The sequence below is a fragment of the Pteronotus mesoamericanus genome, unplaced genomic scaffold (genome assembly GCF_021234165.1).
Source record: "Pteronotus mesoamericanus isolate MK-2021 breed Mesoamerican mustached bat unplaced genomic scaffold, CSHL_Meso_final contig_130, whole genome shotgun sequence".
Taxonomy (NCBI): Eukaryota; Metazoa; Chordata; class Mammalia; order Chiroptera; family Mormoopidae; genus Pteronotus; species Pteronotus mesoamericanus.
This window is the reverse complement of record NW_026555060.1, coordinates 21,258,470-21,282,039: the sequence shown is the minus strand read 5'-3', so window position 1 is coordinate 21,282,039 and position 23,570 is coordinate 21,258,470. Positions and strand designations below refer to the sequence as shown.

The window sequence follows — 23,570 nt, the reverse complement described above, 5'->3', positions numbered from 1 at the left end:
ATCACCATGTACCTATTTGAATCCCCTACCCCTTCCCTCTGGTAACCACCATACTGTTTGTCTGTGTCTATGAGTTGTTATTTGTTTGTTTTTCTTGTTTGTTCATTGGTTGAATTCAGTTTTGTATCCCGCATGAGTGAAATCATATGGCTCTTAACTTTTTTTCTCTGACTTATTTTGCTTACCATGTTATTCTCAAGATTCTTCAATAGATGACTGGATAAAGAAGATGTGGTACATATATGCAATGGTATACTACTCAGCCATAAGAAAAGATAAAATACTGCCATTTGGGACAATATGGATGGATCTTAAGGACCAATTCTTACTGAAGACATTCCAACATCTAAAGAAATAGGCACCGATATTAGCAGCTAAAATTGAGAAATACCTCCTTATTAAAATGAGTGCTCTTTCTGGAAAAACTCAAACATCAGAATGGGAAAGAATCAGTTAAACTTAACCTTGTGATGCTTTATACTATTAATTAGTCAAAATCAACATTAATGGATAAAATATAAGGCATAGGATATAAAATGTCAGAATATACATATTTATTTTTAAGATCTATATTTCACAATAGCTCCAACTATAAAATACACTATGTCTCAGAGGAACACAAGAGAAATACATTTTTTACCTTGTAGCAGATACTTCAAAACCTTTAACATTTTCTAAAAGAATGTACTTCGGTAATTTTCGTAATCTAAAAAAAAATACAAAACAAAGCAAATGGAATTTAAAAAATCTTATTGCTAATAAGTAAGAAAAAAAGAAAATCTGTACTTGTGGGAAATATGATGTAAGTAATTTCCTGAACTCTCTTTTTTTAATAAAATAATTTTATAAGGGATGAAGACAACTCATATTTTATTCATTTTTTCCCCATAATCATGGCACACCTGATGAAGTTAACAGTTGAAATGTTCATTTCCATTGAGTTTATCTCAAAACATGGGTTCACACAAAGCCTCTGCACCGCAGCTCAAAGGGCCGCCAGGTACACAGAATGGCAACTCCCAGAGTTAGCAAAAGCTTCCAAGCCATGGGCAACAGCATTCGCTAACGTAAGCTTCATATGCATTAATACTATGAGCACAGGCAATAGCATTCAGCTATTAGGCTGTAATTTCCTGTCAGTCACTGTAGTGGCAACTGTGGAAGCAGCAAACAGCTTGCAGTTATTCTATTAGTCATGGCAGAAAATAAACGACTGCACAGTATCTCTAGGAGGCATGAATAAACTGCAACTCTCTATGAAATGACCAACATAACATTCTTCCAGGTCCAAAGTTTTAAATTTAAGGTAAGTTTGTACAGGAATGTAAGGTTTTTACCTTGGGAGAATATCTAGAATATATAAGAAGCTATTTGTCCTTGGATCAGTCACATCACCTTGCAGACCAATTCTAAAGGGATTAAGAAAGCACAAATAAGTTTACCCAGAATCTTACTAAAGATCAGATCACATTTAAAAAAATCAAAACTAAGTGAATCAAAATTAGTTGGTGTTCACAAAAAAAAATGATCATCCTTGTTGCTACAGAGAACAAAATGCCAAATAACTGACATAAAGCAAAGAACAAGAAGTCAGTGAAGAATAAAATCAATTACCGTCTTAAAATAAGTTGGCTTAGGAAATACACACACACAACACTACTGATGGCAATGTTTGCTCTGCCCCCGATGAGACAACAAAAGTTCCAGTGAATGAGCTGCTTGGATAGGGGGGCAATGTCGACCTGATGGCATTGATGACCTTTACCATCTAAGCAGATCAAAGTGTCAGGGAAAACTGAGATGATCTTGTCCCATGTGAAAAGGAGAGACTTAAGCTAGCTGAAGCCTTCATTTCACAAGCAGGAGTTGCGACTAGGTTACTTACACTAACTAGGTTAAAACAGATCACTTAAACAGGCAGTATTTGGACAAGCAATTATTTCTTACAAATAGGATTCAAGATAGTTAATTTTCTAACGGCTATGCTGTGTACCTGAAACTAATAGAAAATAATATTGAATGCCAACTGTAATTGAAATTTGAAATTTTTTTTAAAAAGATCCAAATTATCAAGCAGAAAGAAAGACTTGTATTGGGCCTCAGGATTAGAAACAGAGGACCGTGCTACTTACTAGCCTCATAGTCTTAAATAAGTTACTCAATATCATGCGTCAGTTTCCTCATATCTGACAGCAGGGCCAAAACCATCAGTGGGCCTGAGGTTCAGATGGGAGGTTAGGGCAGATCTGAAGGAATTTCTCGGAAATCTGGTGTTCTCATTCTGGTCCTTTCCTTTCTGCACTCCAAGTGATGGCAGTAGTACAGAATCAATTACCGCTACCATCAGAATATGACTACATAAGGGAGATGAAAAATTCCCATTGCCTAGTGACATTGTAGCCATCATAACATTGTACGTAGCCATTGCATTACCTGTTGTGGTGACAGTGACACAAATAATCTTAGTGCACTGCCAGTCCTATGAAAGTATAGCACATATAATTATGTACAATACATAATACTTGGTAATGATTATAATTGACTGTGTTGGCTAAATAATGGTTTATGTACTCATTATACTATACTTTTTGTCATTTTAGAGTGTACTCTTTCTACTTACTAAAATGTTTGCTGTAAAACAGTATGCCAGATTACACTGGCAACAGCCTTATATATATAACGTTTTCACCATGTCTCTTGATTGCATCATTTTGTCTTGTTTGATTCAATCTCATGTTCTATAAATTTAGTGTAGCCTAAGTGCACAATGTGTGCAAAGCCTACAGTAGTGTACAGTAGTGCCCTAGGCCTTCACATTCACTTACATTCACTTACTGACTCACTAGAGCAACTTCCAGTCCAGCAAGTTCCACTCATGGTAAACACTCTATACAGGTGTACCATATTTTATGTTTTATACCACATTTTTACTGTACCTTTTCTATGTTTAGATATGTTTAGATACCTAAATGCTCACTATTGTGCTGTAACTGCCTAAAGTATTACTGTAAAGTGCTGTACAGGTTTGCAGCCTGGGAGCAATAGGCTATAGCATATAACCATATAACCTAGAGTTGCGTAACTGCGCTCTGTGATGCCTTACACAGTGATGACATTGCCTAACCACACATTTCTCAGAATGTATCCCTGTCATTAAGTGGCACATGATTGTATTCTTACATAGGTATAAAAGAGGACCCTTATAGTCCCTGCACATCTACTACTGACCAAATTACTTTGCTCATGTGACAGTAATTGCTATTTTCTTCATAATTAATGCTGAATTACAAATATGAGTAGATAAAAGAAATTATTTATGAAAAATTTCAAAACTATGAAAATGCAGGTGATGTACCTCAAAGTGTCCAAGCTCAAAACTACGGTATGATTTGATTTAATGAGTCCCTCAAAAGCACTCCTTCTCAACAGAGAAGCATTTATTATACATACCTTGTGAATGGCTGACAGGGAGGGCTCATTAAAATCATATTGAAAGATAATCTTTCAAACTCCTCTAGTGTTATGCCCTGAGGAATGAACATTTGGGGGAGAAAATGTAAAAATGTATAGAATGGGAAAAGAGTAAAAATTCTAATTATAAATATATCAGAAACTATAACAGTTGATAGCTTTATTTACAATACCTAAAAGTTTATATAACACAATACTTTCCAAATCAACTTCAGTTAAACTAACTTTCCAAAGCAATCTTGTAAAGGAAGCAAAATCACAAAAAATTAAGTGACTTTCCCCAAGTCCCAGAGCCAGCCAAAACAGAGTTCTAACACTCCTTTTCCTGGATCCTAAGCATTTCTTGCCACCATATTACCTCAAGTCTAACATTGTTGTGTTCTCCAGAGTCAAACATGGAGAACTTTATTTTATAACTAATGATTTTCAGCATAGGGTCAAAGAAATTTTAAACACCTATTAATAATTTTTTATTTAGGAAATATGATGTACTGATCAGTCACCACCCCTTTTATGTCTGTCTCTGTTAAATATAAAACCAAATGGAAAACGGTCCTGTTTGTCAGTTAAGCAAAATTATTATATTGTTTTATAGTTGTGTCTAGCCAAATAATTTCAAAAGGTTGTAGATAAAATTTGTCAAAATAATCCCTACTGAGCTAAGCAGTTGAAAAGCATGCTATTTTGCTCCTGTTTTATATATCAGAAGATAAATATAGAGAAACATAAGTCATGGGTTTGCCAGTTCTCATGAAGCACTCTTAATGTGCACTCTTAACCAGAAATTTAAAGCAACAAGCCTGGATTCACAACATTCCTAATTATGACACATATCTAAGAAGTTTAAGGACATAAATAAAGCAGGAAGAGCCTTACTCTGAGTTCTGTAAAGACTGAAATAACCTGGGGAACACCTCAGTTGTCTCTGTTATATTTAAAGTTTAAATGTATATGTCTTTTTTTTAAATTTTATTTTAATTTATTTTTTCAAATACATTTGTCTCTGCCCACCCCCCCACCACTTTCCCTTCCCCCTCCCTCCTTCCCTCCCTCAGCTCTTCCCCTTTGGTTTTGTCCACGAGTCCTTGCTATATGTTCCTTGACTTTCCCCTTCCCTTCCTTGTCCCCGCCCCGCCTCCCTCCTTCCCTCTTGTCTCTGTTGATTTCTTTTCCTTTCAGTGTTGCTGGTCTTATTTTCCTTGCATCTTTGTATTGTTGGTTAGGTTCCGCTTATAGGTGAGATCATATGGTATTTGTCTTTCGTCCCCTGGCTTATTTTACTTCGCATAATGCTCTCCAGTTCCATCCATGCTGTCGCGAAGTTTAGTAGTTCTTTTTTTCTTTCTGCTGTGTAGTATTCCATTATGTAAATGTACCATAATTTTTTGATCCAATCATCTACTGATGGGCATTTAGGTTGCTTCCAACACTTGGCTCTTGTAAATTGTGCTGCTATGAACATTGGGGTGCATAGGTTCTTTTGTATTGGCGTTTTGGTGTTCTTAGGGTATGGTCCCAGCAGGGGAATCGCTGGATCAAAAGGCAGTTCCATTTTCAGCTTTGTGAGGAAATTCCACACTGCTTTCCACAGTGGCTGCACCAGTCTGCATTCCCACCAACAGTGGACTAGGGTTCCCTTTTCTCCACAGCCTCGCCAGCACCTGTTGTTTGTTGATCTGTTTATGATGGTCATTCTGACCGGTGTGAAGTGGTACCTCATGGTGGTTTTGATCTGCATTTCTCTGATGGCTAGTGATGCTGAGCATCCTTTCAAATGCCTCTGGGTTCTCTGTATCTCGTCCTTGGAAAAGTGTCTGCCCAGGTCCTTTGCCCATTTTTTGATTGGATTGTTTGTCTTCTTGGAGTGGAGTCGAGTGAGTTCTTTATGTATCTTGGAGATCAAACCTCTATCTGATGTATCATTAGCGAATATATTTTCCCATATGGTTGGCTCCCTTTTCATTTTGCTGATGTTTTCTTTTGCCGTGCAGAAGCTTCTTATTTTGATGAGGTCCCACTTGTTTATTCTTTCCTTTATGTCCCTTGCTTTAGGAGACATATCAGTGAAAAAAATTGCTGCGTGGGATATCTGAGAGTTTCCTGCCAATGTTCTCCTCTAGGACTTTGATGGTGTTGCAACTTATATTTAAGTCTTTTATCCATCTTGAGTTTATTTTTGTGTATGGTGTCAGCTGATGATCCAATTTCAATTTCTTGCATGTAGCCATCCAGCTCTCCCAACACCATTTGTTGAAGAGGCTATTATTGCTCCATTTTATGCTTCTGCCCCCTTTGTCAAATATTAGATGCCCATAGAGACCTGGGCTTATTTCTGGGCTTTCTATTCTGTTCCACTGGTCTATGGGTCTGTTCTTGTGCCAGTACCAGATTGTTTTGAGTATAGTGGCTTTGTAGTAGAGTTTGATGTCCGGTACTGTGATCCCTCCTACTTTGTGTTTCTTTCTCAAAATTGCTGCAGCTATTCGGGGTCGTTTATGGTTCCATATAAATTTTTGAAATGTCTGTTCTATTTCTGTGAAATATGTCATTGGTATCTTAATAGGGATTGCGATGAATCTATACATTGCTTTGGGTAGTATGGACATTTTGATGATATTAATTCTTCCAATCCATGAGCACGGTATATGCTTCCATTTATTTGTGTCTTCCTTAATTTCTTTTTTCAATGTTGCATAGTTTTCTGCATACAGATCTTTTACGTCTTTGGTTAAATTTATGCCCAGGTACTTCATTTTTCTTCTTGCTATATCGAATGGTATTTTTTCTCTGATTTCTTCTTCTTCTATTGCATTGCTGGTGTACAAAAATGCCTTTGATTTCTGAATGTTGACTTTGTATCCTGCCGTTTTGCCAAATTCACTTATTAGGTTGAGGAGTTTTTTGGTAGAGTCTACAGGGTTCTCTATGTACACTATCATGTCATCTGCAAACAATGATAGCTTTACTTCCTCCTTTCCTATTTGGATGCCTTTTATCTCTCTTGTCTGACCGCTGTGGCTAGGACTTCCAATATGATGTTGAAAAGAAGCGGTGAGAGCGGACATCCTTGTCATGTTCCCGATCTTAGTGGGAAAGCTTTCAGTTTTTGCCCGTTGAGTATGATATTGGCTGTAGGTTTTTCATATATGGCCTTTATTACGTTGAGGAATGCCCCATTTATTCCTATTTTGCTGAGTGTTTTGATCATAAATGGGTGCTGTACCTTATCGAATGCTTTTTCTGCATCTATCAAGATGATCATGTGGTTTTTGTCTTTTATTTATGTGATGTATCACGTTTACTGATTTGTGTATATTGAACCATCCCTGCATCCCTGGGATGAATCCCACTTGATCGTGGTGGATAATCTTTTTAATGTATTGCTGGATGCGGTTTGCCAATATTTTGTTGAGGATTTTAGCATCTATGTTCATCAGCGAAATTGGCCTGTAGTTTTCTTTCTTTGTAGGGTCTTTATCTGGTTTTGGGATCAGGGTGATGCTGGCCTCATAGAAAGAGTCTGGGAGTCATCCAACCTCTTGGATTTTTTAGAATAGTCTGAGAAGGACAGGGGTTAGCTCTTCCTTAAATGTTTTGTAAAATTCTCCTATGAAACCGTCCAGCCCTGGGCTTTTTTGTGCTGGGAGTTTCTTGATGACTGCTTCAATTTCCCCAGCTGTTATCGGTCTGTTCAAGCTTTCTGTTTCTTCCTCCTTCAGCATTGGAAGATTATACTTTTCTAAAAATTTGTCCATTTCATCAAGATGTTCAAATTTCTTGGCATATAATTGTTCATAGTAGTTTCTGATGATCCTTTGTATTTCTGTGGTATCAGTTGTTATTTCTCCTCTTTCGTTTCTGATATTATTAATTTGGGTCCTCTCCCTTTTTTCCTTGATGAGTCTGCTTAAAGGCTTGTCAATTTTATTTATCTTTTCAAAGAACCAGCTTCTGGATTGGTTGATCCTCTGAATTGTTCTTTTTGTCTATCATTTTTAACTGACAGGCTTTTAGGTAATTCAAGATACACACACACACACACACACACACACACACACATAAAATGAAATCAAAATTAAATATTAAAAAGTTCCTAAAACACCTCTGGAACACTGGGTTCTAACAAAAAACAATTTGAAAATCATACAGTAAACAATCTGCCAGAACGCATGAGACAGGGCAGTACAATTAAACAGCACACCACACCCAAGTTAGCCTGTCAGCACACAGCCATGTGATATGCAACTTACTGATTTCATAACTAAAATGTTGATTAAAGTTAAGTTCCTAAAACTAAAGTAAAAATTAAACAACAATGTTTTACATCAGGAGCATCCTGATATAAACAGAGCTAATATCTCTAATACAAATAGACATGAAAAATTAGTTTTAAAGGATTCTTGAAAATACTGATTTTTTTAATAGTACAATCCAAATGATAGAGCAGTTATGCAAAATATTACTCACACCACTTTATTTAACCTGGCATTCTAGGTAAATAAATATGTTATGATTCAAGTTATGGATGTACACAAATTATCTTTAATACAGTTGACCCCTGAACAACATGGGTATGAATTTCATGGGTCCATTTATCCATAGATTTTTAAAAATAAGTAACTGTACTATTTTCCCATTGCATGTGGGAGTCCACAGATGTGGAGGGCTGGCCATATGCATTGATCTACGCCAGTGATTTTCAACCTTTTTGATCTCCTAGCACACATAAACTAATTACTAAAATTCTGCAGCACACCAAAAAATGTATTATATTTTTGGCTGATCTGAAAAAAAAAATAGGCACAATTTTTATTCATTCACATTGGACATTTATTATTGTGTTGACTGTTGTCATTTTTGTATTTGACAATATAAGGTAAAAGAGGTCAATGTCCCTGACTAAATAGTCAGGTATTACATGTTTTAAAAATTCTTGTGGCACATCTGCGAATGTTGGTATACACAGTGGGGTCCTGGAACTAATCTCCCTCAGATACCGAGAGACAACTTAAGTTTTTGGAAAGTCAAAAGTGGTATGTGATGCATATTTCACAGACCTGGGGCAGTTACTGTCTGCTGCTCAATGCAGACACAAGAAAAAAGGGTCCTCATGCTTTCAGTCTGATTGCGGCAGCCAAGATTGAATGGGGGACCATAGAGGGCAAAAAAGCTGTACATGGATTTTTGATGTACAGGAGTCAGTGACCCTGACTCCCATGTTGTTCAAGGGTTAACGGTAATTTGACATTTTAAAGCTAATGGAAATCTATTCTTTTTTGTAAGCTGGCCATACAAGTTAATAAGAACATCTTTGCTTTCATGGAACCTTAGATTAACTCAGTGTGGTAACAATGTTTATCACATATTGAACAGTTTTATTTGTTTCTCTACTTTCTTTATTCCTTCCTTCTCAGAACACTTCCCGGCTATTCTTATACTTAATTTTCATTTAAACTTTAGGAAGAATTTTGTAGATTAGAAAACAACTTTTGACAATTTTAGTGAATATATAGTTAATCTAAAGAGAAAGAAAATTTATACAATATTGTCATCCTGTCCAATATGCTTCTGTTTTTCAAATCTCTTTTATTCCCATGTGGGTCATGCAGATTTCTTGTAAAGTTCTTTTCTTGGTGTTTATAACTTTCATTTTGCTACTATAAACAGAAACTTTCTTCTATTATATTTTCTCATATGTTTTGCTTAAATATAGTAAACTGCTGGCTATCAAATTTTTGTAACCATCCTCCTTATTAAATATACCAATTCTTCTTATTATTTTTAGTTAACTATTAAATATACTAACAGTTCCTTATACTATTCTTAGCACAATATATTTTGTGTTTTCCAGGTATATGCAATTATTCTTTGGAATCCTCTTTAACATATACTATTTCTCTTGTGTGAGTGCATTAGCTAATATCTACAACAATATCAAATAATAATGCACATCTTTGTCTTACTCATTCTTTTAATGAGAATGCTTTTTTAAAGATTTACCATTTAACGTGTTATTGGATGTGGAGATATGTACATATGTGTGCATATGTGTTTGCACATAAAGATAAGCACATGTACATGTGCACACAAAAAAACCAGTGTCACATATATCTTGTGGTAGCACTCACGTGTTCTAATTTTACTAAGAGAAATTGAAAATGAGCAGAAAGACACTTCATTTTGTCAAATGTTTTCTAACATATAGTATTGCTCTTTCCAAGTATTAACATGTTGCATAATATTAATAGAATTTCTAAATTCTAAACTATTTTTGTATTCCCAAAATAAAATCCATTTTGGTTATGCTTTATTATTCTTTTAATGTGCTTCTGATCTATTTGGTCATATTTTACTAAAAATTATAGAGTTCATATATTCATAAGACAATAGTTTACCTATTTTGTAGCATATAATAGGCATTCAATAAAGCTTACTGAGTGGGTATTTCCTACCATTTCATGCCCTATGAACTGCGATGTTATTTTGTACACGAATAAGATGACAATTAAATCTTTTTTAAGGATTGCACAAATTACCATTAAAAGATAACTTTCTATAAGTCTTAAATGCTTTTTGCCTTTAAGTCCATCTCTTCTAATATTAATTCTGAAACCCGTTTATCCTGTGTTGGCACTTGCCTGGTATTTGCCCATTTTTAAGTACAATATGTTGTTCATTAAACAATGTTCATAAGTCACTAATATTTCAGAGTATCTACTATACGCCAGGCATTGTGCTAGGTCTGGGAATAAATAAAGGAACATACAGAAAAGGTTTCTGTTCATATAAAGTTTATATAATAGTGACTTGTAATTTCTCATTTTCTCCCTAAATAAATGACAGATTTTAGTTTTATTACCAGTTATCTTTATAAAAGAGGAGTCCTGCTCCTGGTTGAAAACCTCTCTGTGATGTTTCAGGCCTGACTACTGGCAATTACCAAAGCTTTGCCTGGCAGGGAAAGTGGCACCGGGGATGTGGCCGGGACAGCGGCAGGCCAGCGCACCTCAGCCCCTGAGGGCAGGTGTAGTCAAGGTTGTAGGCCCTGGGCCAGTCATACTCTTCACATATGCCTAGGTCTCTTCATCTTTTATCAGAGACCTTGGGCAGAGGTGCTCTTCAGGAGCCCTCTATTTCTGCCAAGACTCCTCACAGGAGAATGGAGAAACCAGGAAGACATTCCTCCCCACTTTGACTAATGGCACTTTCCACACCTAGCCTTAACCTCCCCAACCCGCCTCCCCCCAACCAATCTGCCCCCAAAGTCAAGGGCTCCCTCAACAATGAGCTGACCCCCACATCTATGCGGATCCACTAACTCTCCACCAGTGTGCTGTCACATGGAGAAATAAAACAGGAGAGTGCCTGCATTTTCTCTGCTTTTTAGAGACTTGATTTTATCCTCACAGTGCATGATTATGGCTTCACTCTTTCATTTGCCTTGTTGCTTTCATCAGCTACTCTAATCCCTAACAGCTCAGTCGTCTTTCTCAGCTCAGCTGAGCCCCTTACAATAACACTAAATATTGTCCTAAAAATCTATAGCTTCATTTCCCTTTCAAAGAATAAACATACTTTTTGAGTCTCATTTTCCTTTCCTACTCCAATTACATTATTATTTCTACACCACAAAGGTTTACATTTTGACTCTGTTTTCCTAGCCATAATTTCTTCCTAACAAGGCAGCTTCATTCCTGGGTTTTCTACTCTGATTCATCTCTTGCTTTGTTAGATTAAGTGATTGAGTCATATTTTTCAATAAAGCACTGTGGGTAGCATAGGTCATGAGTTGTTGTAGATTTTTATTTGAGGAATTTTTTCATTTGTTTGTTAATATTTTTGTTACATTTGTTTTATAATCTTCAAAGGCACTAATTATGTTTATTATGGGTCTCTTTTGTCTTCAGTAGTTATCATTTGTTCTGCAACATTCTGACCTGTATTATTTTCCATTTTATTTTGCTTTATTTTTCTCAAGTTCCATCCTTCATGACCCTATTTGCAGCACCAGCCATTTTACTTTTTGCTACTCTGACATGACTTTTATTTCTATAACTATTTCATTTTTCTCCTGTTTTGTTTTTTCCAGACCACTGATACTTTTCAAATCCTACTACTGTCTTACTGCTTTTTGAACTGTTACATACTCATATATTTATTTGAATTCCTGTTTTGCAGATAGCATGTTTTATTTTAATACTTCAAGCCACGGTAAACATGTTTGAAATTTTCTTCTGCTTCTTAAGATAATTTTTCTGTTTTATATTCTACTTTTTTATGTTCTTCACTTTCTTTAAAAAATGCTGTCTTAGTACAGCCTCAAACTGGTTCCTTTCTAATCATTATTCATTTTTTAATGAAGGCTATGTGAACCTAGGAGTTTCCTAAAGACAAGGTGAAACTGTGGCAGCTCTTTTCAGGTAGTTTGTGGCTGCACTGTTCCTAGGGAGAGCCTACAGCATCCTTTAACCTAAAAGCAGGCCTTTGTCCCCTAATCCATGTCACATTCAGGGCAGGCAGAAAGCATGCACAGGGTGCAATGACCCTTTCAGCCTAGTGATTTAAAGTTTTAAGCGTCTCTTCTCCTGACTTTGAACAAATAATTGCTGGGTATGTTTTGTTTCCTCCCTTGCCATTTTGTCCTTTTTAAATCTGCACAAAGTATGTAGAGGTTTGCATGCAGTTTTGCCATCCTCATTCCATTTTGTCTCAACTCCACTGCACTGACACTATTCTTCATAGTATAGGTTTTGGCTTATGGCTAAACTCTATTTTAATTAATAATGACTTTCCTTCCCCTCTTTTCTTATTTTTATTACAGAAAGGAATAGTTTTAGTGTAGAAATATATTTTTATCTCACATCCTATCAGTACACCCAAAGAAAATAGTTTACAAGTCCAACTTCTGCACTAAATAGTAAGTTTTTAAAGGCAAAGGCTGTATCTTAGTCATATTTGACTTCACTTGAAAATCTGAGTGCCTTGCATAAAGCAAAAATGTTCAAATGATCAGTATATGCTGTTTTATAAAACATAAAATCCCTAAAGCCTCACATTACTCCTAAATCCTCCATTAACCTTCTATCCCTTTTTAAATATGAGGTGGAATCTATCAACAGAAACAGACTCAACAATGAAAGAAAGGATGAAATTAGCCAAGATTTTAAAACAGTCATTATTAATATTATCAGTTTGTTCAAAGACCTAAAGAGGGGGAGGGAAATATGAGGAGACAAATTGAAAATATAAAAAAGAATGAAATGAAAAATTTTACAATGAAAAAATAAAACACACAAAACCCTGAAGATAGAGCAATATGGTGTGCTTCCAGTAGAATAATAATAAGAAGGAAATATATATACACACACACAGATACACATATGCACAAACAAGCACACATTTAAAATTAGAGGTAAGTGAAGATAGGAGACAGAAAATATTTGAAGTTAGAATGGCCAAAACCTTCCCAAATTTGATAAAAACCAGACACAGGAAAAGCATAATGAGGTCCAAGCAGTACGAATAAAGAAAACTGTACACCAAACTGCACACCAAAATAAAATTCACGAAAACAAGTGATAAAGACAAAATCTTAACTGCAGCCAGAGAAATAAATACTACATTAGGAGAAATGAAGAGTACTGACTTCTAGTCAGAAATTAAGCAAAACAGATAATAATGAAAAGTGCTGAAATAAATTTTTTTAGTTCATTGAATGCTATGAAAATGTCCTTGAAAAATGAATGCAACCAAGGAGTCACTGAAAAGTATATTTCACAATGGAAAGATATAAAATCCTTCTCTGCTCTAAAAGGGATGAAATAATTAGTTACCTGCCAAATGTACATGACAGGAGATGCTAATGGAGGTGTTTCAGGAAGAAAAAAATTATATCGCATGAAAACTTTGATTAAAAAAAAATGAGGAGTGTAGAAAATAGTAGAAACATAGGTAAATATACTTCCTGTCCTTTTAAAACCCTTTAAAAAATACTTGACTACTTAATCCAAAAAACAGTAACAACATATTTCGGTGTTTATAACACATGCAGTGGTAAAATACATGACAACAATAGCAAAATAGACAGGAGGGTGAAGTGAAAGTACACTGTTATAATTTACATATGAAATATTATAATTATATTTGAAGGTAGCCTCCAATAAATTAAACATACATGTTGTAAACCCTAGAAGAGTTAACTATGAAACTAAAACAGATATACCTAAGATGAGAGTAGAGAATAATGAAATTTTAAAAAATCAAATGGAAGGCAGAAAAAGAGGGTAAAACTTATTTAAAAATTGGAAAAATAGAAAAAAAATGACAAGGTAGCAGCGGAATTAAGTCTGACAATATTAACAAGACTAACAGCAAATGGTACAAACACTCAAATTAAAAAGCAGAGCTTCCAGAATAAGTAAAAAAATCAAGACTGAGCTGTATGTTGTCTACAATAAATCTAATTTAAACGTAAAGACATAGATAGGATAAAATTAAAAGCGTGAAAAATATATAGACACAAATACTAATCATAAGAAAGCAGAAATGGCTATATTAATATCAGGAAAAGTAGACTTCAGAAGAAAACAGGGAAGAACTGAATAAACAAAGATTTCTTAGGACACAAAAAAGTGTCCCATAGAAGGAAAATGTAATAAAAATAATCTCTGCACTTTGACAAACACAGTTAAGGAAGTAAAAAGGCAAGTTACAAAAGTAGGGAAAATATTTATTATACGTATTTCTAATAAATGACTTTAATCCAGAAAACTTAAACAATTCTTAAAATTAAATGATAACACAAATATACCAAATAATAAAAATCGAGCAAGAAATTTCATCACAGGAGACAGAAATGGCCAATAAGCATATGAAAAGATACTCAACATTGTTCATCATCAGAAAAATGCAAATTAAACTCAATACCATGCACAAAAAAATCACAATACTGCTCTATGCTCATGGGATAGCTAAAATTTAAAAGACTGACAATAGCAAGTGTTGATAAAATGTGAAACAACTGAAACACTTAAACATTGATTTTGAGAATGTAACATGGTACAAACACAATGGAAAACAATTAGCATTTTCTTATAAAGGCAAAGAAACTTACCATATAACCCAACAATTTTACTCTTAGGTATTTATCCACAAGAAATAGCAACAAAGGTCCACACAAAGACTTGTTCACGAATGTTTGTAAGAACTTTTTTGTAATAGTCAAAAACTGGAAACAACCTAAATGTCTATCTATATCACATGAGTGGATATACATATTATAGTATATAATTCCATTCTACAGAATATTACTCAGCAGTGACAAGAAAGAACAGACTGCTCGCATACAGAAAACATGTACAAATTTCAAAAAAGTACACTAAATAAAAGTTACAAAAAAGTACACTTAAGATTTTTATTTATGATATATAAAAATCAAAAATTTAATCTGTAGTGACAAAAGCAGATCAGTGGCTAGCTGGGGCTGGGGTCAGAAGCTGACTGAAGCAGGGCACTAAAGGGCGCTTCAGGGGGGATGGGTGTTCCAGGTGCAGGTTAGAGTGGTGGTGGTTACATTGTTGCATGTTTTGGTCAAAACTCAAACTGCGCCTTAAAATGGGTGCAATTTATTCTATATAAATGAAGGCTTCATGAGAAATTTGGGTGCAAAATTTTTCACAAGAAATTCGGAGAAAAAAACCCAAGTTTGCATTTTTTAAAAATAATGTACTTTAGTGTTAAATACTTCTGCTTAGCTCATCATATGTGAAATAGTACCTTTAACTATGACAGTCTGGCTAAAATTAATAATAGCAGGGTTTTTTTTGCCAAGTTGTGTCTTTCTTTCTAAAATTGTGACTACAATAATAAATCCTGTTTATACGGTGAAATGGACATCATTAAAGAACACACTGGAGGCTTTCTCACTGTTAAGCTAATAATTCCTTGGGAATGTATGATCTACAGAGAAACCACTGTAGTTTTTACCTGCTGATGCTGAGAACAAATTTTAAATGTCCTTCCCTCTCCCCTCTTCCAAAAAAGTAATAACCAGTGACCGCCTCTCTTGTTTTCACTCCTGCTATACTACACATATACACAGTGCATAAGTACTGCTTAAAAGTAAAGAATCAAGCAGTTTAATATGATTACACTAAGCATTTACAAGTCAAGTATCTTCTTACATTTTAATTCTTTCTCTCAGAGACCAAAACACTGGTCTCAGTCTTTCTCTCTCAAGCTGGAAATTACAAAAATAGTAAGGCAAAAAATAGCATGTTTTCTTTTGGTAGACTATAAAATATTAATTCCCTTCTAAACATTTTTATTTATAGATGACTTATCCTTGAATTTAGATGCTAGTATCCTGCAGTGTTTGTCAATCACATTTTCCTTACTATATCCTTATGAAAACAATAATAATAGTTACTCACTTCAATTGTCTTGGCCAGTAACTGTGTGTGAGGAAAATTATGCTTGTATACTTCATTAGCGACATTGTTTACATCGATGGCAGCCACCACATGTGCAGGTATACAGCTTTCTGTAAGGGGAAGTGGAATATCTTAAAATGTAAAGTCCTTAACATCAATTTGTTCATAATAGAAGTCAAAATAACAAATTTTGCAGCACATTTCCTCACTTCCTCAATTATCTAGCGCAGTGATTTTCAACCCAGGTGGACATGCACACTGCAGTGCCACAGAAATTTTTAAAGCATGCGATGCCTGACTATTTAGTCAGTGACACTGGCCTCTTTGCCCTTAGATTGTCAAATTAAAAAAATGACAACAACCAGCACAACAATAGCCATCCAGTGAGAATGAATCAAAAATTATACCTATTTTTGTCTGATCAGCAAAAAATATATTTTTTGGTGTGCCCCAGAATTTTTGTAATTAGTTTATGTGCGTCACAAGATGAAAAAGGTTGAAAATCACTGATCTAGTTGGATCTCAAACTGTCAACTGATGACCAGGTCAGGCAAGAAGTAGAATACTTAATACTTCTGGTTTATTTCTCTAACTGCATTCCAATGCTAAAAATAAGATTTAAATATTTTGGTCATTACATCTTATATATGCTTTCTACCCTCCATTAACATATATGCTTATGAGTTAAATGAAAAATTTTCCTAAATTAATTAAAAAATAGGAATGACAAGTACATTCTTAGAAGCCATATCCCTTGGAGACTTAGATAAATAACTATGATTTGTTCCTCAGCTTCTAACATTAATATAAAGCTGCTTCTCAATATCACTGAAAATGCTTTCAGGTTAAGTTCAAGGTAATTTTTTTTTTAAATAAAAATAGCCTGACTGAGACATAATTCACATACCATGGAATTCACCTGTTTAAGGTTTAGGTAAGTTTTTAAATGAGAGAAACAATTAACTGGTGCCCAAATGAAGAAAGTTCACAGACCAAATATTAGAAATCTGGACAAACCAAGAGGGATTATGAGAAGAGTAAGGGAAATAATTACAAGGGCATACGTGCACTGTCTTGCTGCTAAAGAAAAGCATATTCAAAATCCTTTCAGATTCACAAAATTCTGCCATAGTCTTTAAATGGAAGTCAAAATTTGAACTATGTAAGCATGGCTATTATTATAGTTTGCAGTTACCACCTTCTTTGTTCTTCTTCCCCCAAAGACTCACAAAAGCAGTTGTTACATGTATATCCTGTTCCAAATCCAGAGAAAATGTGAAGAATTTTAAAAATAAAAGTATTTGGAACTTCTTAGGAAAACCATCAGACAAAATATTATAAAACTACATAGTAGCTCCAAATAGCTATTTCTTTAATACCCACTTGCTGTTAATAGCTTAGATAGCCCAGATAGAAGGAAGGAGGGAAGGGAGGGAGGGAGGGAGGGAGGAAATGAGAAGCTGGAGTACAGGAAGTGGGCATCTGGTAATGAAATCAGATCACAGAAGGTGGGGCAAGGCGAAGGCTCACACACATTCAGCAATCACAAGCATACACTGAAGCCTAGAGAAGACGATGCCAGAGAAAAAACAAGGGCATGAATGGCTCTAAGTAAATATATATTAAATGTCTACTAGGCTCGAGACACTCGGATAGGATCAATTATCTCCTAAGTACCCTCCTGCCTTGTATATAGGTCACTGGAAACTTTGAAATCCAGCTAGTAATATCATAGGTAGCTACCTCTAATTGAGTGTAAATTCAGTAACTAGTTACTTGCCGTAACATAAAATAAATTTCAGTTATAACTGTATCTTTGTCAAAAGCGTTAGAGAGATCTTGAAACATAAACCAAGAATGCCTCTAAACAAACAAAAAAATTATATATAAAGGTCACTTTGGAAAATCACAAACCTGTTATATTCGAGGTCTATCTGGATATACGAGCCATTATTAATATAGTAAGAACAGTTTGTGTGACATCAGTGTAACCTGGTGGCCAAGGAAAGTGGACTGGAGTGTATGTGCATGAACAACAACGACTTCACTGTACTAGTCAGTGGGGGTAGTAGATGCCACTGGGTGAGCATGTGTACTGTGTAGGCATCACATTCAAAATGACTGAGCAAGTAGAGCGAATCTACATCATATTTTGTGTTAAGCTTGAACTCTCCTCTGGGGAAACTATTCAGATCATTCAGAAGGCCACAGCTATGGGCAACTGGTGATTGGTAGCTTCATCACAACAATGTGTTCGCTTGTACATCGTGTCTCATGCAGTTTTTTGGCAAAACGCCAAATCACCCAGGTGACTCAGCCCCCTACAGTCCAGATTTGGCACCATGCAACTTCTGGCTTTTCCCAAAATTAAAATCACCTTTCAAAGGGAAGAGACTTCAGACCATTGATGAGAATCAGGAAAATATGACAGGGCAGCTGACAGAGACTGGGAGAACTGTGTGAGGTCCCAACATGCCTACTTTGAAGGGGGCTGAGGCATGACTGTCCTAAGTACAATGTTTCTTGTATCTTCTTCAATAAATGTCTATTTTTCACATTACATGGCTGGATACCTTCTGGACAGACCTCGTATAATTCAGGTCAAGAACTAAGCTACTGTTAACCATCATAAGAGCTCAAAATTAAACAACCTTTACTGAACTATTTGTTTTGCTAAATAAAATATGTTGTGATTTGCAAGATGCTGTCTGCTTGCATTTCCACGTCATGTACAGCAAACTGAGAGCGCCTGGAGTTGGTAAATAAGACTTTTTCTTTCAGACTGGTTGAAAATCCACAGTGATGTGTTGGATCTGTACTATAATCAATAATTAATCTTATGTTCTTCTATTATGTGCCTGAAAGATACAAAAACTGACAAAAAGCCATTGCCAAATGGTAGCTTCATGTGGTGATTCCAGAACTGATGAACTGAAAATTATTTCTCAGGAAACAATGGATTTTTAAGTCAGTACACAAGCTCACTGTTTGCATCGATTAGGATCTGCTGTGCAACCATGATGAAAAATGGTTGTACTAAGATATTACTGATACTTTTCTTCCCTTTTCAAAACAATTGTTTGGGGATATGGGTGTGTTTCTAAGGAACACATTAAACACATACCAATTTAAAAGAGAAAACCTGTCAATTCTGTCAAAATATTAACGCGTTCCAAAGATAAATTGTCTTGATATTTCCTACTGTATTTAAATCCAAAGACTCCAAAAATCTTTATTAGGCCACATACATGTTTTGAAAATGTTTAACTACAAATATCAAAGTGAATATAATTCAACAGAATTTTGCCTAAGTAAGCTCCATCACTTAAGTGATCCTGGAGTAGTAATTCACAAAGAGGAGAGGGAACCAGCGGAAAGGCACCCATCAAGATCTTTGATGGAGGTGGAATGAGGGGATGTGTTTTCAGTGTCTTGATTTATTGCTATTGCTGGATTTTATTTGTGATATTTTAGTTATCATTCCAGATTGCCTATCTATCAACAGGAAGCATGGGTATAAAAGGTGAGAGACTCCAGTTGGAGAAATACAATATAAATAATTTTAAAAAGTTGTCAGATTTGATCTGTAAGGAAAGGATAAGGGGTATCATGCTCCCACTACTGTGACCAGTGAACTAAAAATGATAGATTTAGTTACATAAGGGAAACTTCTAGGTGAGATGACAGAAATGCCACTGACAATGCACACACAATTCCTGCTCTCAAATATGTTTCTTATTAAAGTAGGAATAAATCACACACACACATCATTTTAATAGTAATAATGTTCCTTCTTATTCTCAAAGGTTCTATGGGGAAGAACCTTTGACTGATAGTAATAAAGAGGTACATTTTTTTCCTTCTTTGTAATTTATTTTCTGATCTACACGTCATGTAGGTGAGTAATTATTTGAATTACATCATCAAAATCACACCTGAGACACCTAATCAGGTATGTTAACACTGACATCTAGTTGTCAAGTGGAAGATCAGTTGAATACATCCCATGTATATTTCCTTTCATTTAAAGTGAGAGCTTAATTAAGAATAAAAATACTAGGAAAAAAAAAAACAGACCTCCAAGGATTATAAATTTAAAATCATTGCCAAATATTAACAAAATGTATTTCTTACTTCATTTTGGAGATTTTTGGATTTCAAAAGTAAGAGGCAAATTATTTCTGTGAATTAAATAAGTTTGAAAAAAAAATGTAATCCTTAGAAGTTTAGCTAATAGTCAACCCAAACCAATCTACTTTGGGTTAAGACATACTTGAGATCACTGTTACTAATATCTGACCAAATAAAAGAGCCCATAAATCAGAAAGTAGATGGGACTGTTTGAGATCTGTACAGAACAGAGCTGAGGAAGTAGAATGCCAAATTAATGTTTTTAAAAAGTTATACTGAGGGAGTTTACAAAGTAAGGAAAATAAAGATGCTATGTCAGATAATATAAAGAGAAGTAGAAGCAATGAATCTTGAAGAGGATCATGAGAAAAGATATTAAAATGTGTAAGAAATCTTTCTAGTTAGCCTCTAGAAAAGTCCATTTAAAATGGTGTTGGCATAATGAAGTAGCTAATACAGCTAATGCTCTCCCGATCTCTCTCCTCCCCTTCCATACCATAAGCTTCCCTGTGCAAAAGGAAAGCAAGAGAAAAAGCAATTTATCTAGAGGTCACACAACCCTGCACAGCCCTGCATTACCCTTAGCCTTGGGGGTTGCAGGGAGCCTCAGTTTCCAGGGACATAATATGATCCCTAAAAGAAAGTTTAAAGGTAGTTGCAATTAGAGTTAACTTGAAATTCTGTAATAGCTTAGTATAGCAATTTTCAACCTTTTTTATCTCATGGCACACATAAACTAAGTACTAAAATTCTGTGGCACACCAAAAAATGTATTTGCTGTTTTGACAAAAGAGAGGTATAATTTTGATTGATTTACAATAAATAATAACAGTAATTACCTATCCTTTTTGTTCCAAAGTGACTTTTCAAAAAAAAAAAGTCACTTGCCTATACTTGTATATAAGGATTTCTGGCACCAAGAGTTAACCAATCAGATGCAGTTTTATTGTGCAATGTGACAAATAAGATGCAACTCTATTATATGACCTATATATTTATGGTTCAAGGCAGGGCATTCACACTGGATGGCTATGGCTGTGTTGGCTGTTGTCATTTTTTTTATTTGACAATATAAGAAAAAAAGAGGTCATTATCCCTTACTAAATAGTCAGATATTGCATGTTTTAAAAAATTATTGTGGCACACCAGTTGGAAATCGCTGGCTTAGTACATCAGTAATGAACTGCAGTGATGAAAATGTTCTGTATATGTGCTGTCCAATACGGTAGACACTAGCCACATGTGGTTACTGAGTGATTTAAATGTGGCTAGTTCAACTGGGGAACTGAATTTCAATTAAATTAAATTAAATTTTAAATTTAATTTAAACCTCAACAGCTCCACAGGCTGAGGCTACCATACTGGGCAGCACAGCCCTGTAACGAACGGCTGGGGCTGCCATCCTCAGCAGTCCTGGACGCGGGCATTGTGTAGAGTGGGTGTCATGAGCGCCAACTGAGTCAGAGACATTCATCTTCAGTTTATGGATCTGAAACTTATTAGTTACGTAGTCTTGGAAAATTTGCTTCTCCCTAAGCCTCAAATTCCTTATCAATGAAGCGGACATAATAGCAGTTCCCACAACGGGCTGCTATAAAAAGTAAAAGAGCCCTTGCCCCGTAGGTCAGCTGGTTGGAACGTTGTCCCATACACCAAAAGGCTGCGGGGTTCCTCCCCAGTCAGGGCATGTGTGGAGGCAATGGATGGATCACTGTTTCTTCTCACATCAATGTTTCTCATGTTTCTCTCTCCCTCTCTCTCTCTCCCCCTTCCTCCCTCTCTCCAAAATCAGTAAACATACCCTCATGTGAGGATTAAAACCAAAGTAAATGAAATAAAATATGTAAAATACCTAGTATATAGTAGATTCTCAATAATTATTAAAACTCCTTTTCATTGTCTGACTTCTAACTGGAATATTATAAATTAAATAGACAAAAATAATAAGTATTTTGTTATTATTTTATTAACGCTAACAAATTATACTAGTGAGAAAAGTTTAAGAGTTATAACTATCTGGGTGAAAATTTCAGGGATAACATTTTTTAAAGACTTTAGGGTGACATAAGAAAGTATCTTCACAGATTCTAGTAACTAGGTGGTTCCAATTGCTACTATGAAACACAAAGAGAACATGAACTAAAATTTAATCCCAAGAGATCACCATTAATAAACGGAAAAGCTTTCCTAATCCTACTATCAAATGCTAGCATGAAAGAGGAAAATAGATATAAAGGGAAATATTTTTCAAAACAGGGAGAATCTCTTCTCTCCAGGATATTTATTACTTATTTTATCCAATATGGAAAAAGACTGTCCACTAAACAAACTTCTAAAAATACTTTCTATCCCTAGTACTCTATGAGTATTTAGGAAAGAGTAGGTTTCTGGATCATCTTTCTCTACCTACCATTTTTTGACAATGATCTTGATCTTTTCTCCCTAATTAACTGGTTAGAAACTAGAGAACTGACACAAGAGAAATGTTCTTCTATGGTTAATTTTGCCTACCAATATGCCTTCTTTAGCTACATTTTTAAAAATTATTCAGGGATAAAAAAAGTAAATCTACAATTACATTATAACAAATAATATAAAGTTTCTGTTTCCATACTCAGTGATAATGTAGAGAAAACGTGATTTGTAGGTACCAAACTGCAAGAATACTGTATAAGTGCTTAGTTTTCCCTTCTCATTGTCTGTACTTATTAGAGAGAAACTGCAATCACTTCACAGATGAGGCCAGATCTTCCATGAGATACTGCCACACCGTTTTTGATGGTATCAGTCTTCAAATCCCTTGTCCCTCTTCCCATTTCAAACTACCTAAGCCATGTTCACCTGTTAACCAAACAACGCTAAACAAGTGAGTACTTTTTTAAAAAAAGTATAAAAAGTGGACAGCAAACATCAGCATTTTCGTATTACAGAATTCAAAGTACTTGCTCATTAATGTCCAGTCTCTCTGACTTCATCACATGATTTCTAGTCATACCATCTTTGCAGGAATGATTTGCCTCTCCCAACATTTATTTTCCCATTCTCTTCAATAACCAAACATCATATGTATTCACTGTGGTAATGCACCCAGGTAAAAGTGTAATGGGGTGCAGAGCAGGGGCCCCAAAATACAGGAGAAATTCCTCACAGCCCATGGTTAGGGGATGGGGGAAGGGGATAAAATGGCTTAAGATCCTTTGCATGTCTATGGCAAGTTGATAGCTAGTTAATAGCTGTGCTACCACCTGGGAGGAAGGACTAGTGACTTTAAGAGCATTCAGGGACTCTGTGACATAGCCAGTGGAGGTGGAGGCCCCTGTGTCACCAGTCACTCTTGCCCTGATTAAAATGACAGCCAAAAGAATGTAAAAGATACAGGGGGACTGGCAAACGTAGCACATTTTAGGAGAGGCTGGATATGAGATCATGTAGGAAGCTCAAGGTCAGCATTTAAAATAAGGGCGGGTAGAGAGAGAGGAGGCGGATCCACCATGGGGTAGTGAGGAAGCAACCAGAAGTCATCCTGGCCAGTAGTCA

The 23,570-nt window shown here is 35.4% G+C and overlaps 1 protein-coding gene across 1 annotated transcript in view; it reads right to left on the bottom strand.

The window, feature by feature from the left end:
• TRDMT1 (tRNA aspartic acid methyltransferase 1) overlaps positions 1-23,570 on the bottom strand; it is a 49,456-nt gene that overhangs the window by 17,867 nt on the left and 8,019 nt on the right. Inside the window, exons 2-5 of the mRNA XM_054590548.1 lie at positions 15,903-16,012; positions 3,451-3,527; positions 1,338-1,409; positions 641-706 (exon numbers count right to left, since the gene is read on the bottom strand). Of these exons, the coding sequence (XP_054446523.1) occupies positions 641-706; positions 1,338-1,409; positions 3,451-3,527; positions 15,903-16,012 (325 nt within the window). The remainder of the gene's footprint in view (positions 1-640; positions 707-1,337; positions 1,410-3,450; positions 3,528-15,902; positions 16,013-23,570) is intronic.